The 17,300-nt window shown below is 46.7% G+C and overlaps 1 protein-coding gene across 2 annotated transcripts in view; it reads right to left on the reverse strand.

The window, feature by feature from the left end:
• Nucleotides 1–17,300, reverse strand: part of VAV2 (vav guanine nucleotide exchange factor 2) — a 155,244-nt gene that overhangs the window by 111,117 nt on the left and 26,827 nt on the right. For both annotated transcript variants that reach the window (XM_080989781.1, XM_080989782.1), the window contains exon 2: nt 3,753–3,869. In XM_080989781.1, the coding sequence (XP_080845907.1) occupies nt 3,753–3,869 (117 nt within the window). The remainder of the gene's footprint in view (nt 1–3,752; nt 3,870–17,300) is intronic.

The raw sequence follows: 17,300 nt of genomic DNA on the forward strand, positions 1-17,300 counted from the left end.
TGGCAAGCATGTTCTCCACAAGGCAGGGTTTTTTTGGGGGGAGGGCCTTTCCCAGTGCTGAATGTAGTCAATTGTTAGGCAATGGTCAAGGGATGCCAGGTGGAAGCTTTCCAATCAGTCTAGCTCAGTTGCCTGTTTTGTGGGCTTTGGTGGAAATCAAAACCACCTCCTGGTTGGCCCCCTGCCTTGGTCAACCCCAAACATGCTGGGATCATGTTGTCTTTTCTCTCTGATGCTGCAGGGTGGTTTGTGCCATGGAGCAGAAGCACCTACACTTTGGAACTCCCTGCCTGTTGACATCAGGCAGGGGCCTTCACTATACCCTTTTCAGTGCCTGCTAAAAACATTTTTGTTTAAGCAAGCCCGTCCAGATATATAGAAAGAAGACGTGAGTTTTAATCTGTTTTTAGTTTATTGTTATTTTAACTTTTTTGAAAGTCTTGAATTGTTGTTAATTCTTCGTGTGTGTGTGTGTGTACTACAGAAAACCTAAAAGAAAACCTAAAAAGAAAGAAAGGAATTGCTGGCAAAAGCAACAAACACACCCATCAAAAGACATGGCTCAGTCACTCAGTTGCTAACCCAAACAAGCGCCTTCATTTTTCTTAAGTTGACTTGTGACTCAATATCCCCCTGCCAGGATTTTTTTCATAGCAAGATCCCACACACATGACCCATTAATTCAGAACTGCAGAGTCATTAAATACTCCCTCTTTTAAAACCATCCCTGGCAAGCTGAAAAGAAGAGTCAAAGGGAAGAGAGAGGGGTGTCTGCTAAGTTAATGAGTGCTTTGAATTATAGTCCCCTGAAAGAGAGGAAGCGAGACAGAGAGAGTATATAACTGGAAGATTTGCTCAGAAAACATGGTTGGCTCCCTTTCCAGATCATCCTGGCCACCAACCGCCCTGGAGAGCTCATTCTATATTTATCTAGGCACATCTCATTACACCATGCTCCGGAAAATTAAAGAGCCGGCGAGGAACTGGCTTTTATGTTGCCACTACTGTTAGCCAAAGGCTTTGGCCTACATTGTAATTTTGCATAATTCACTGAGAGGTTAATATGCCAAACCCTGGAGGCTGGGAGTCACTCTTTGGCCACAGCTAATGCTAGATGGGCAGCGGGGGGTGGTATTTGTCTTGCACTACAAGGAATGAATAGGCAGGAGGCCCAAGGTTTACTTGAAATAAGGGGTATCCCTCTTTGTTCCAGTTGAGAGCTGCTGCCAGTCAGTGTATGCAATACGAAGCCAGATGAACCAAAGCCCTTGTTCATTATATAAGGCCACATTCACACCATACATTTAAAGTACTGTGATGCTATTTTAAACGGCCATGGTTTCTTCCCTCCCAAAATCCTGGAAGCTGTAGTTTGTTAAGGGCACAGAGAGTTGTTCAGAGACCTCTATTCCTCTCATAGGGCTGCAACTACAGGCGATTGGCCTAGATGACACTTTTGGCTCCATCCCGCTCTACAGTTCTATGATTCTCTGAATTTCCAGGGTGGTTTAACAATCAGTACCTCTTCCCCCGGAACTCTGGGAACTGTAGCTCTGTGACAGAGCAACAGAGGTCTTCTAACAACTCTTAGCACCTTTAACAAACCTTTAACAATTCCTTTAACAATTCTTGGGGAGAAAGCCCTCACTCTCCGTTTTATCCCTACAGCAACACTGTGAGATGGAGTTAGGCTAAGTGAGACATTGACCAGCCACAAGGCAAGCTTTGTGGGAAAATGGGAGGACTGGAACCCAGATCTCTCCAGTCCAAGCCCAGTACTCTAACCACTATACCACACTGCCCCCCATTTTCTCCTGTTAAGTGTTAGCTGCAACATTGCTTGTTTCCCCTCACATCCAGCAGATGGAAGTAAGTTGTTCTGATTCTGTTCTGGCAAGATTAGAAAGTTTATTTCTCATTCCAAAATTACCGTATTTTTTGCACCATAACACTCACTTTTTCCTCCTAGAAAGTAAGGGGAAATGTCTGTGTGTGTTATGGAGCGAATGCCTGCGGGTGGCGGGGGGGATCTGCTGCAGTCGTGAGCAGAGGATCCATGGTTCCCCTTCCTTCCCTCCTCCGTGGTTACAAAGCATGGATCCACATGGATCCTCAGGATTTTTGCATTGGGCTACTCCAAACTCACTGTCAGATCACATGTCTGTGGCCACAGCATGAACCACAAAAATCATATATCCACTATTTCGTTTAGAATTTTTTTTCTTGTTTTCCTCCTCTAAAAGCTACGTGCGTGTTATGGTCTGGTGCGTGTTATAGAGCGAAAAATACGGTATCAATCCTCTTTTTCCCTGTCTATGGGAAAGCAGAGAGGTCAGAATACAAAAATAGACCTCTTTAAGGTGATACCTAAACCCATCAACCCTGCCCCGTATGGAGCACTTACTGTATCAAAGCAAAGCTACAAAGCAAGGCTGGTTGTGTGACATACACAGACATACAGTCATAACTCGGGTTGAAGTGGCTTCGGCTTAAGCATTTTTGGGTTGTGCTCCGCAGCGACCCGGAAGTAACAGAGCATGTTACTTCCAGGTTTCACCACTTGCGCATGCGCAGATGCTCAAAATGATGTCACGTCCATGCGCGGAAGCGGCAAATTGCGACCAGCGCACGCGCAAACACGTGGACACAGGTTGCGTTCGCTTCAGGATGCGAATGGGGCTCCGGAACGGAGGTACCACTGTACATCCAGCGGTACCACTGTACATCTCCTTGCTTTTGGCCTTCCAGCATCTGAATGAAAAGCTTTGCAGGCAATAGTGGCTTAAAATGCAGTGAGGTCGTTTTTGCCCATTGGGCTGCAAGTTTATACATTGCTGTGCACACAGAGAGGAGGCAGGAATGCACATTACCAGTTTGGTTTCCCTGCACCTGCAGTCACCCCCAAATTCCTATTCATGAAACCGTCATCTGAGCATGTACAATAACTGTCTCAAATGGGCACACCTCAGATGGACTGCAAAACCAATGAGGCTTATGTTTTCATATTGAACAGAAGCTGGTTTAAGAGAAGACACATCAAATTTCTCAAGAAACTACAGGATCAATATGGATTGTGACTAATGTTGTACATGCTCAGAGAAAGTGAACCAGAAAAAGCTCTGTTCTCATATGTATCTCATCTCCACCACCAACCCAACTGACGGCAACTGACTCCTGCTATTAACTATGTAAGATGACATGGCCAAGAATCTTCTTTTATTTTCCTCACAGGCAAATAAAATGGCTGAAAAAGTTTCCACTCAGGAAGAAAACACAGAGGTACTACACTCCTGACAGACACAGGCCAAGGATTTCAAATGCTGGGAGTGCCATCGCCGTACATATTTGGCTCAGAAGCCACTTAGAAATGGTCTCTCTAGATTCTCATTTGACACACAACGCAGCATGGACCTCTGATTCTGGACAGAAAGACACCAAAAGCAATGAGGGGGAAATCAACCATTCTTTTGCATGGGTTCCCTTGGATTGCATAAAGTATGTTTATTATATATTTGTTTTCTTAAAGAGGAAAAAAATCAGCCACAGGACAGAGACAGTGTACAGGGGTGGTTACAAGGAGGTCTTCCATCCAAGCAGGGACCAAGCCCTGCCTGGCTCAGCTTCAGCAAAGTAGCCTTGTGTGCCTCCAGACCATATCCCTGGGACCCATTATTTTATATTTATTAGTCACTTCATAATATTGTTTCTTGCAATTGACTTGCATATACAAAAAGGCAAACACATGCTCTTACCTTGCCAAAATCCCGCACATCGAAGAGATCAAAAGGGTCAAACAGCTCGCTGTTCCGTAGGCCAAATTTGTCATGGCACACTTTGAGGAACGTCCGGATGTTCTTCAAGCAGAGGAACTTGAGCCAAGAGAAGGGAAGAAAGAATTCAAGGGTCATTGCGGTAGATATTTACCTGGTTCACAAAGGAAAATGCACTGAAACAGATTTACACTAGTCATGTTAGTACAGTTCACGTACATCTTCACAGCTATCCCATGATTGCCACCTCCCCACTGAGGATTGTGAGCAGCAGAGATTCCCTTGCTTCTTAATGCATCTACGGAAGAGGAAACAGCTGACTTTAGCTCACAGTACATACTCTTAGCTGCAACAGACATTTTCCCACTCGTGTGTGTGCTTGTTAAGAAGCTACAGATCTGAATTATGGCACTTCTTTTTATTTTGGCTTGCAGCAAAAACAAAAAACATTGCTGTTTAAGGATTTGATCATCGCTCTTTTTTTACACCAAAACATTCTCCAGCATGAATCAAAATATAGACATCCCCTGACTTATGCAGGGGTTACATTCAGGGCCCCTGTACACATCAGTGACATCACGTAAAGTGAGGAACACCCTCTAAAAAGTCTCTAAATGACTATTTCCCCCTGCTCCTCAACTCTCTCTCCTGCTCTCGCTTCACACAGCTCTCTCTTCAAGTAAAGTTGAAGCTCTGGGGTTGGCTGGAGGACACAGAGGAAAGTGTCTGCTGCTGCTGCTGTGTTACTGCCCGCATCAGATGCTAGGCAGGGAGGATAAGCAACATAAACAAAGCCCTGTGCCTCCAGTCTCTTTGGGGCTTCCTCCACCCTCACTGATGTCCTTTTCGGCCTCAGGGGAGGGTCTCTTTGCTAGCCATGAGGACTCTCCAGCTCTCTCTTGCCATTTCCTGGTATGATTCTGTTTATGTGTGTAGGTAGAACACGTGTGAGTGTGGGGGTGCCTGTACAGCAAAAGAAATCTATACAAGTCAAACCTCGGTTGTCAAACGTAATCTGTTCTGGAAGCCCGTTAAGCTTACTAAACCTTCAACAACCGAGGCACGGCTTCCGATTGGTTGCAAGAGCTTCCTGCACTCAAGCAGAAGCCAAGCAACATTGGATGTTTGGCTTCCAAAAAACGTTTGACAACTGGAGCATTTACTTCCAGGCTTTCAGCATTTGGGAGCTGAAGCGTTTCAAAACAGAGCCTTTTGGGAACCGAGGTTTGACTGTACAACTAAATCAATCAATGCAATAAAGCACACTAAAAGCATTCCCATGCACACAAACCACCTTGCCCCCACAACACCTAAACCAAGAGTAAGAAACATTTTTTCATCCTGAGGAAGCAAGAGCCACTACCACAATTTAAAGACGCATTCCTGCCAGGCAGCAGGTTTTGTGGGCTATTCATAGTGTTTATGCATGGGTAGGCAAACTAAGGCCCAGGGGCCGGATCTGGCCCAATCGCCTTCTAAATCCGGCCCACAGATGGTCCAGGAATCAGCGTGTTTTTACATGAGTAGAATGTATCCTTTTATTTAAAATGTATCTCTGGCTTATCTGTGGGGCCTGCCTGCTGTTTTTACATGAGTAAAATGTGTGCTTTTATTTAAAATGCATCTCTGTGTTATTTGTGGGGCATAGGAATTCGTTCATTCCCCCCTCCCCAAAATATAGTCTGGCCCCCCCACAAGGTCTGAGGGGCAGTGGACCGGCCCCCTGCTGAAAAAGTTTGCTGACTCCTGTGTTAACGTCAGCTAGAAATAAAGGGGTTTGTTTTATTTTTTATTCTTATTATTGATTTTATCTTTCTCCCTATTATATGTGCCAATTTAAAAAATAATAATTGTGGAGGGATTCAAAAACCAAACATTAGCATGTCCTTCTTGGTGAGGCATTTTCCTTTTCAATCGGCTTTTTCCGGCTCTGCAATATTCCTAAGTGAGATGAGGATGGCCAGAAGTGTTGTATTATTTTATTTTTAGGTCAGCTGAATGTATCATCTTCTTCTTTTTCATATATAAGAAAAGGAACCGGCAGAGCGGGGATGGACGTGGGGCAGCTCCCCAAAGGCTTGGCACACGGTCAAAGCTCAGCCAAGCATCCAGATCACTTCTGAGAGCTAATGCAATCCCTCTTTTTTCCTAGAAAGTGGGAGGCTGCCTCTCTGACAAGGGCAGTAATGGACTGATAGAGTGTGACCATTTTGCAAGACAGCATCCCTCTCGCTCGCTCCTGGGGCCCTGCAAGAAGCACCCAAAAACGTTTTAATGTGCTGAAATCAAGCAAAAGAAAGGGTCTCACTTACAATAAATGGATGACCAACTTGCACAAGGTGACGGGGGAGATCAGGGTGCTGGGTGGGGAGTCTGCAAAGACCCCTCATAGAAGAGCCCCTAAGTGACCACAGGGAAAAAGAGATTGCCATTGCCAAGTTGGGGGGGGTGAGAGTTATTTAGAGCATTTGTACCCCATTTGTACCCCATTCCTCAGCCAAAAAGGCTCACAAAGCAGCTTACATACAATCGGTGAAACCAAGACAATCCCTACCGACAGGCTAACAATCTAAAAGAATATGATACACAAGGTTAAAGGAACAGGGAAGGAAGAGGAAAACCAAAACTCAGGCAGCAATTTCTAAACAGTTGCTCCTATAATGACCAGCTGGCACAGTTGAGGGGCAGGTAGGGCCTGATGGAGCTGAGTCTCCAGCAAAGCTGATGGACTGAGTCATTCTGCTCCTATTTCTCCTGCTGAGGCAGTCTGGTGGGATGGCTGCCCTCATGCTGACAGGTGAGGAAGAGGAAGCCTGATGGAGCTGGCCTGCTGCAGCAGGGCCAATGGAAGGCGCTCTGCTTTGCAGGATGGATGTGTGCAGGATACATTGTTGATTTGTTCAGGTGTACACCTCAACATAAAGAGGGAGTTTCTGCATGGGGCTCCAGTTTCAGACCACTGAGGCTCCTCCACTCACAACAGCTGCACACATCCAGCAAGGTAAATCAAGTTTTCCAAATTTCATGAATGGACAAGTAGGGATATAACTCGTTTTTAGCTTGTTATGATTTTCTTGTTTGGTTTTATGTTTTTATATTGTTGTAGACCTCCGTGATATATCCTTACGATGCAGCAGTATGTAAATATTTTTACAAATTACCAGTAATAATAAATAAGGAGGCAGTCATTTCTGTCCCATCCAGCATCAGCCGCAATGAGTGCTGTTTCTATTCTGCTACAGTTCGGCTTCTGCTAAATTTGTTATTTGTCTTGCTAGCTGCTGTGGCCAAAGCTTACGTAATTAATTTCATACGTAATTAATTTCAGTGTATTTGAATGGAAGGGAAGCGCCAAAAACAACATAAACAAATACAGTAATGATTTACATGCAAATGCTGAATGGATTCGCTTGCATGCTTTCCATTCCCGACCCCAGACAGACTGCAGGAATCTCTGCTCCCACTTGCTATGAAATTGCCCTACTAAGAATCCTCTCCCACACACAGCTAGTTTCTGCCTAGGATTAAAATATCACCTTGGCCAACTTTCAGGTACAGGGTGAAACTCTGTTCTGTGCTTCCACACTGTTTTGTGATCAGATGGTCCTGATTGCTGACTGGGGACCAGGGGAAGAGAACACCCTTCCCCCGCCTCAACTGAAAATGGCCACACTGCTGTTCCATTCTAATTCCTCCATGCAAATCTATGATGCAACTGAACTGGGAGTACCATGTACAGTTCTGGCCATCTTATCTCAAACAGGACATTTGTAGAGCTGGAAGAGGTTCATAAAACGGCAACCAAATTGTTCAATGGGCTGGAGAAACTCCCTTGTAAAGAAAGGCTGCAATGTTTGGATTTGTTTAGTTTGGAGAAAGGGCAAGTAAGATAGAACATTATGCATAGCATGGAGAAAGTGGATGGAGACAAGTTTTCCTCCCTCCATCTCTCAGAATGCTGGAACTCAATAGGGGACATTGAACAAATCTGAACTGAAGATTCAGGACACACAAAGTACTTATTCACACAACACACAGTCTAGCTTTGAAATTCGCTCCCACAAGAGGCAGTTGTAACCACCAACCCGGGTGGATCCTTCAAGGAAGTCAAGGCGGCATGCCCTGATCTTCTTATCCTCCTCATTTTATCCCCACAACAACCCTGTGAGGTAGGTATGCTTTATCACCCTGCGAAGTGATAGAGCAACTGGCCCAATGACTCCCAGCAAGTCTCATGGCAGAGCAGGGATTTGAACTCCGACCTCCCTGTTCCAAGCACAGCACTCTATCTGCTACATCACACTCCCTCTCCAAATGAGTTAACTTGTTTTCTGTGGTCGGCCTTTCATAGGCAGCAGACTGTTCCTTCCACACAAGTGCAATTCTGCAGAGAATAGAGAGTTACAGCTGGTTTTCTTGACCAGGTAGAATTTCCTTCCTGGCGCTTGGCATTTCAGCATCACAGCCAGTCTCAAATTCCCAACACATACGTAGCTGGCTTCCCTTTAAACCTCCCATTTTCAAAAATGAATGGTTTAGCTTGTGACCATAATAACACAGAGCCTTGAGACTTAGGCTGGCTCTTGGTTCATAGACCTGGATGTGAGCTGCTCCTGTGCCTCCTACTCTCTGCAAACCACATGTCTATGCAGCAAGCCTCCCCAAACTTTGGCCAAAGGAGCAGCAAGCAAGCAAATGCCATTGACGCGTAGGAGTCTGCTTCAACATAGCTCTGGGACATGAGCCAGCAATGGTCGCAAAATGAGCCCAGGACCATTCCTATGGATGCTGCCAATGGTTAGAGGGTTGGACTCCATGGTGCGGTGGTCCAGGGTTGCTGGGGGATCAAAACCAGTTACTAATTCTGCAGCAGGGTCCTTGCCTCCAGCATCCTGCCCAGTCAGCATGAATGGGGAGATATTTAACCACTGACTCTTTTCAACCTTTGTGGTGACGGGAGCCAATCAGAGTGAAAGGAGTTGAGTCAGCCACTGCAGACGGGCTCCCAGGGTCCCTCTGGAGAAGGTGAATGGGAAGAACCGTGAGGAGGAGTTCTGTCTGCTCCAAATCTCAGCACTTAAGAGCACAGGAGAGACAATGAGCTTCGGTTCCAAGGCAATGGGGAGCAAGTTCTGTTATGCACAATGGATAACAGGGAACCACAACTTCCGGGGCAGGGGGAACACCTTAAGTATGTATTAAGTATACATGTATTAATACATTAAGTATTAATACATGGTGGCAAATACAATATAATAGGCATTACTGAGACCCGGTGGGATGAGACTCATGACTGAAATGTAGAAATTGATGGATATAACATATTCCAAAGGAATAGGCCAAACAGGAAAGGAGGAGGAGCATTATATGTAAAGGATATGTACACTTGTGAAGAGATTCATGACCTGGAGCATGGAAGGTAGATTGAGTACTTGGGTAAAAATTGTAGGAGAGGGAAACAGCAGTGACCTTACTGTGGGTGTCTGCTATAGACCTCCAAACCAGACTACAGACTTGGATGATGCCTTCTTAGAGCAGATTACCAAACACTGAAAAAGGAGAGATATAGTAGTCATGGGAGACTTCAACTATCCCAGTATGTATTGGAGCATGAACTCTGCCAAAAATGTAAGGTCCAACCAATTCTTCCATTGCCTCACTAGCCAATTTCATTTCCCAGAAGGTGGAAGAAGCAACAAGGGGGTCATCCATCTTAGACCTGGTCTTCACCAACAGGAAGAAATTAATTGACAAAGTGGAAGTACTGAGAAACTTGGGAGGAAGTGATCATGTCCTGGTGGGTTTCATGATACCAAGGAAAAGGAAAGCTGAGTGTAGTCAAACATGCTCTCTGGCCTTTAAGAAGGCCAATTTCAACAATACTTCTCTATTCTGCCTTGGTCAGACCACACCTGGAATACAGTGTCCAATTCTGGGTACCACAATTTAAGGATAATTGACAAGCTGGAATGTGTACAGAGAAGGGCGAGGAAGATTATAAAAGGTCTGGAAACCAAGCCTTATGAATAACTGTTTAAGGAGTTGTGTAAGTTTAGCCTCAAAAAGAGGATGGCCATCTGCCATGGATGCTTTAGTTGAAATCCCTTTATTGCAGAGGGTTGTGCTAGATGATCCTTTCCAACTCTACAATTCTATGATTCTAAGAAAAAGTGTATAGCTGAACAAAGGCTGCAACTGAACCTCAGCAGTACAGGAGGGAGGGGGGTGATAAAAGAGTTAAGGAACTCCACAGGCAGCAAAACACAACTGAGATATTTAAGGGAAGCCAGTTCACCTCAAGCAAAAAAAAAAAAATCCTTGGTCTATCTAGTTCAGTGCATTACACTGTGTTTTAATGTGCTCTGTTTTTTTTCTACCTTCTCTGCTGGTTATTGATTGATGTACAGTATATAACAGTACTGTCTACACTTGTGGCAGCAGTGGCTCTCCAAGGTTTAGGGCAAGGGACTTCCACAGCCCGACCTGGAGATGCCATTGGGGGGGCTGAACCTGGAACCTCTGAATGCAAAGCAGATGCTCTACCTACTGAGCTGCAGCCCTTCTCCAAACCAACTGAAGTAGGGAAAAGGCAACATATGAATCTTTTGAAATTACAGTCATTTTCTTGTCACTTTTCACCGTCCAGTATCCCTCAGTCTGCGTTTTTAAAATAGGTTCTCCTGCGGTTGGAGATGAAGTAGAGAGAGCTGGTTTCCATCACCATTTTTCCTGGGGAGCTAGTCAAGGGGAAGACATTGTCTGATAAATCTGCTCAAGCTGGTGAAGGCATGATAAATGAACGGCCTCTGAGCCACGTGTAGAGAACGCCCAGGTTCCAATGGCTCCATTATCCTAATTGCTTTTAACGGGGGTGTCAGAGGCCTTCCAAGGGGGGAAAAATGTAATGAAAGAGCACAGGAAACCAGAGGAAAATGGCACATCAGGGGACTGCCCTAATGGACGGGTCGGGATTTCACAGAGGTGCTGGCTGCAGATCAAGAGCCTTGGGTGTTGAGGCTTTCGGAACAGGCAGGTCCTTGTGGAATTGCACCAAGGGCGGGTGCTGCATATGAAGGAAGTATACCAGCCCGATCAAACTGTGCTGTGAAGGGGCATCGATGCAGACGCCAAATGGCCCGGCTCCAGCACTCAGACATGGGGACTGGAGATGCGGCAGCTTCTGCCTCTCCGAGATAAAAGCCGGTGACGGATGCGGAGCGTAACTCTGCTCGGCACTTTCTGACGGTGATGTACAGCCGGCTGCTTATCTCGCTGCAGGCACAAGCCGCGGACTCGCTGAGCCAAAGAAAATCTCTCTGGTGGGAGCCCATCCATGTATGCCTTGCTACAAAAAGAAGAAAGGGGAAAGGGAGCAGCTGGCACAACTGGGGGGTGGGGTGGGGGAAGGAGCCGGAAAGGACTGGGATGGAAGTTGCCATCAAGCACACGAGGCAAGAGAGGGCAGGGCACAGAGGGCCTCCGGTGTGATGGGGGGTCCCTGCCATGCACATGATAATAGAATCAAGCTAAAAGAGACCCCCAAGGATCATCTAGTCCAACCCCCTGCAAAGCAGGAATCACAGATAAATTATTAGTATTACTATTATTAAAAATTTGTATACTGCCCTTCACCTGAAGATCACAGGGCAGTTCACAACCTAAAAACACAAAATGAGGACATAAAATACATTTTTTTTAAAAAGAAAAACAAACCAATAGCTCCTCTCCCACAAACATGCAGATTGAATGTTAATTCGCAAAAGGCCTGGTTAGAGAAACATTTTCACCTGGTGCCTAAAGATATGTGATGAAGGTACCAGAGGAATATCCCTGGGGAGAGCATTCCACAAACAGGGAGCTACTTAAGAAAATGCCCGCACTCGTGTTGTCACCCTCCTGACCTCTCATGGAGGAAGCACACAAAGAATTGCCTCAGGTGATTATCAGAAGGCCCATGTTGGTTCATATGGGGAGAGGCGGTCCATGAGGTATTGTGGTCCTGAGCCTTTTAAGGCTTTATGGGTCAAACCCAGCAGTTAGAATTGGGCCTGGAAATGAATTGGCAGCCATTGCAGCCAGGCCAGGATCAGTGTTATATGTTCAAACAGTCTTCCCCAAGCGAGGAACCCGGCCATCGAATTCTGCACCAGCTAGTTTCTGAACCATCTTCAGAGGCAGCCCTATGTATAACACTTTGCAGTAATCTAACCTAGAGGTTACCAGAGCACAGATTAAAGACGTTAGGCTATCCCTTTCCAAATAGGGGTGCAGTTGGGCCACCAGCCAAAGCTGATGGAAGGGCCTCTGTGCCACTGAGGCCACCTGAGCCTCAAGTGACAGCAATTAATCCAGAAGGGCCCACAAGCTATGTACCTTCTCCTTCAGAGGTTGTGTAACCCCATCAAAAGCAGGCAGCCTCCCATCCATTGAGTCTATGGAGCCACCCACTAAAGTGCCTCAGTCTTATCTGGATTGGGCTTCAGTTACTGGCTCTCATCCAATCCATCACTGAAGCAAGACAATGGTCCAGCATATCCACTGCCACACCTGGGGAGATGCAAAGGAGAAGTAGAGCTGGGTGTCATCAGCATATTGCTGACAACGTACTCCAAAACTCCAGAAAACAAGATGCTGGAATGCGTGGGCCATTGGTCTGATGCAGCAGGGCCTGTCGTACGCTCTTAATTGTTTTGGCTCTATTTTCTATACACAGCCTGGATTGAATGCACCCAATCTTGCCTTCTTCCACAGACCCCCCAGTGCCCAGTGTCCATAATTCAGGATAGCCATCCCCTCAACATGGCGGGGCCTCTGCTGGAAGCCTAAGAAGGTGGGAGCTGTGCTACAGAATATTTGGAGGGCACTAGGTTTTTCCATGTCAGCCCAAGGCCCATATACTTGTAGCTGACTCCACTTTCTTCCTGCAGAAGAGCCTCAAAAACAAAATCTCCTCCTTTGGCCTGAAGAAGCTGAGAACAAAGAAGGTTTTTGTCGTGTCAGAATTTCCACCAACCCAACCCAGATCTTAATCACCATCATCGTTGCCCCTGGCATGTTTAAGCCAGCTCACGCTTCACTGACAGCAACAGTCAAGGCTGTGTGGGTTAGGAATGAGAGGTGAAACAAAGTTCAGGCCACAGTCGCGAGTGGCGCAGGAGGGTTATTGTGGTCGAATTGGGCAGCCAACAGGTGTGACTCTGGACTGAAACTGTTTAACAGCAACCTGCTGTGGGCACTTCGGTTCCATCAGGATCAGGCACAATCTCTCCACTTTCAGCCAACCTAGCTTGCAGAATCCAGTTCTACAGGCCCAGTTTTTGAACAGGAGCATCACGAACAATGCTTTTCTTGTCAGACCCACTAAGGAAAGGATCGTGCTGTTGGCGTATAGTTTCAGGATAGCCTTCAAAGGCAGTCCCACACACGCCACATTGCAGTAGTCAAACCTGAAGGTGACCATGTGGGCTTAACTGCAACCAGGCTACTTTTGTTCAGGGATGGTCATGGTTGGCACACCAGACTATGATGTTGCCCTCCTCCACCTTTCTATTCCCAGCCAACCTAATTCCGAGAACCCAACTACACTTAAATGCACGTATGCCTAGATCTTGACCATCAGCATCACAGGAAATGCTTTGTTCATTGGACCCGGTGAGGGCAAAGCTGTTTCCCAATACTGAGCTAGGGTAACCTGGACACAAGTCCATGCTGGTGTCTTTCTAATTCCATATTTAATAATTAAAATAATTGCCACCAGACATCCTTCTTTGACCACACTTGTCAAGGGCTCCCCCCCCCCCTACATCCCTGTAACACTGGAACTGGTGGACATGCAATGAAGCTGAATGTTTGAAGATTCCAAACAGATAAAAGAAAGGACTTCTTCATGCAACACCAGGTTGAACTATGGAACTCACTCCTGCAGCAGGCAGTAATGGCCACCAACCTAGATGGCTTTAAAAGAGAATGTTACAAATCTACTGAGGAGGGGGCTATTGATGGCTACTAGCCCCTGATAGCTGTGCTCTGCTCCACAGAACTCTCTCCTCCTATAGTTTCCAGAAACTAGTATTCAAAAGTATTGCTGCCTCCATCTGTGGACCAATGGGCTGACTCAGTATAAGACAAGGTTTATTATTATTATTTAGAACAATGAGGGCTGGGATCTTAGTTTAGAAGAAGGGTCATAACTCAGTGGCAGAGCACCTGCTTGGTATGCAGAAGGTCCCAAGTTTAACCCCCAATGGCCCTTGCCTAAAATGCTAAACAGTCACTGCCTGTCACTGTAGATAATACAGAGCTAGCGGGAGGAAAGGTTTGACTTAGCATCAGACCCTTTCTCTGTTTCCAGTGCAGGAGAGGAAGCACAGACTCTGCCTCGGGCACTGGGACTATCACAGCACTGGGATGGAGATTGATCCAGAAGCAGAAGAGCGGGCGACACACCCCACCTCCCAGATACATCCTGCTTCACTATGCAGAGCATAGATTTCCAGATGACACAGAAAAAGGCACTGAGCTGGGTTGTAAAGCAGCAACACTTGGCTACCAGGATGAAAGGCAGAGCTCCCACCCTCCGCCCTGCAATGTGCCTTTTTGCATCCTGCTCCAGCGAGTCCCCTGGGTTCCCCTAGGCTATTACCGTATTTTTCGCTCTATAACACGCACCCGACCATAACACGCACATAGTTTTTAGAGGAGGAAAACAAGAAAAAAAATATTCTAAACGAAACAGTGGATGTATGATTTTTGTGGTTCATGCTGTGGCCACAGACATGTGATCTGATGGTGAGTTTGGGGTAGCCCAATGCAAAAATCCTGAGGATCCATGTGGATCCATGCTTTGTAACCACGTTTTTGCACCACTGCGGCCCCAGGCAACAGTGGGTGCGTGATTTTTTTGGTGCAAGCTGTAGCCATGGACATGCTATGTGATCTGATGGTGAATTTGGGGTGACCCAGTGCAAAAATCCTGAGGATCCATGTGGATCCGTGCTTTGTAACCACGTTTAAAGTGGGGAGGGAAGGAAAAGCACTCAAGGGACAAGGAGCACACGTGGGGGGGTGGAGAAGGATGCTGCTAATAATGAAGAGGGGTTTAAGGGGAGAAGGAACACGCGTGGGGTGTGTGGAGAAGGATGCTGCTAATAATGCAGGTGAGGGGTATAAGAGGAGAAGGCTCCTCTCCTCTCCCGCTTTGCTCCTTTAAAGAAGCAGGCTCTCTGTCCCTCTCTCCTCCCCACTCAGCGGCTCTTCTCCCGCTTTGCTGTTTCAAAGCGAGCCACGGAGGAGGGAAGGAAGGGGAACCATGGATCCTCTGCTCACGACTGCAGCAGATCCCCCCGCCATCCGTAGGCTCCGTAACACGCTCCATAACACGCACAGACATTTCCGCTTACTTTCTAAGAGGAAAAAAGTGAGTGTTATGGAGCAAAAAATACGGTATCTCATCTTGAAGAAGCTGAACCTGTGCTTCTCAACCCCCCCACCCCGCCCCCACCCTTCCAGAGGCCTTCCTGGTGAAAAAGCCAACTTAAAAGTGTGCATGGAGGAAAAAGGGAAGAAGTGGGGGGTTGGAAATAAGAGAATGCTCAGAAAACACTTCCCCATGCATGAGAGGTGCTAGGTCTCGTTCTTACTAGATATTGCACCTTCTACATTGCTTTCAGTGGTATAACAGAATTTAGACACAGAAGAGATTATTTGGTCTTGCAGCCTCACTGCCCCCCCCCGGGCCCCCTGCTTGTTTGCCACGACTCCTTCTTCCTTCTTCTATGCATTTCCCTTTTATAAAAACACACACAGAGAGACAGATGGATACCTAAGGTAAGTGCCTCTGAGTATGTACAGAAGGCTGACCCTTTTCCCAACCAGCAGCCTGTTCCCAAATGGTTTGGCACATAGGTAAAGGTAAAGGGACCCCTGACCATTAGGTCCAGTCATGACCGACTCTGGGGTTGCGGCGCTCATCTCGCTTTATTGGCCAAGGGAGCCGGTGTACAGCTTCCGGGTTATGTGGCCAGCATGACTAAGCCGCTTCTGGCAAAACCAGAGCAGCGCACGGAAACGCCGTTTACCTTACCGCCGGAGCGGTACCTATTTATCTATTTGCACTTTGACGTGCTTTTGACCTGCTAGGTTGGCAGGAGCAGGGACCGAGCAACAGGAGCTCACCCTGTCGCGGGGATTCGAACCACCAACCTTCTGATCAGCAAGTCCTAGGCTCTGTGGTTTAACCCAAAGTGCCACCCGCGTCCCACAGTTTGGCACATAGGCATCACTTAAGGCTGGGGCTGATGGGAGCTGCAAGTTCTAAACATTCAGAGGGCAACACGTTGGCTGTGCCTGACTTGTACAGCTTCATAAAGGCATTAAATAAATTCATGGCAGAGAGATGATCAGTGGTTACCATCCACAATGTTGGTGCTGTCCCTCCACCCCTGGAAGCAGTGAATGCCTCCAAATACTAGTTTCTGGAACTCGCAAATGGGGAGAGCTGCTGTTGAGATCAGGTCTTGCTTGTAGGCATCTCGTTTGGGAATCTGGAGGCTGGACTAGATGGGCCTTTGGCCTAATCCAGAACAGTTCCCTCTCACACACTCTCTCTTGCAAACAATTCCTTTTTATAAGCCCAAGACAATTTCCATTTCAAAAACCAACACAAAATAGAAAGGGAGATCAAAGAGCAACTCCCAGAAGTCCTGTCTGGACACAGTTCAGCACCGTGCTAATAAACGCTTCAGGGAAGAGCAATGCCTTTAATCGCTGGGAAAGCTAAATAGGGAAATGGCCAAGCTGAGCACCTTTATAAAAGTGCCTCAAAGGGGCAGCACTGAAAGTTGGGGGGGGGGGCAACCCTCACCCTCCTGTAGAACTTTAAGGTACTCAAAGATGGGAGTTGTTGGAGGGTTACAGATGGAAGGGAGTCAAAGTGAGAGCCCAGAAGAAACTGAAATGAACATAAGGAGAGCCATCTTGAATTCAGAGGTAGACTACTCCTGAGTGTGGAGGTTCAGTTCTCACAGTAGACCTCCAGAAGAAGAGCTTGCTGGACCAGGCCAAAGGGGGCCCTATCTAGTCCTGTATCCTGTTCTCACAGCGGCCACCCATATATAGGTAGATCTGCCTGTCCCAATACACACAGCTGTCAACCCAGCCCTCATAGTGTGCTTGAAAAGCAGATCAGCAGAGCCAAGTGGTACCCCAGGAAACATCCATCACCAGAGCTCCGCAAGGACAAGCAGTTCTTGGGAAAACAAAAACATCTTAGCAAGAACACCTGGACTTCTTCCGTTTCATAACATTTGGAAAAGCATCAGATGACCCCCTCACCTGAACTGCACACGGTTTATATTATGCCCGCTGGCATGAGATGAGAAATGGAACGGTCCAAGAATCAAATGGCAACTTCTTCTTGGCAATGACGTTAAAACACCTCTGAGATTGGAGGTGGGGGGGGGGAGCGCTTCCCAAAAGTTATTCAACCATTTGGCTTGGGATGACTGGGCTTTACACTAGAGCAGGGATAAC

Source organism: Podarcis pityusensis, assembly GCF_964106645.2.
Source record: "Podarcis pityusensis genome assembly, chromosome: Z".
In the NCBI taxonomy this organism is placed as follows: Eukaryota; Metazoa; Chordata; class Lepidosauria; order Squamata; family Lacertidae; genus Podarcis; species Podarcis pityusensis.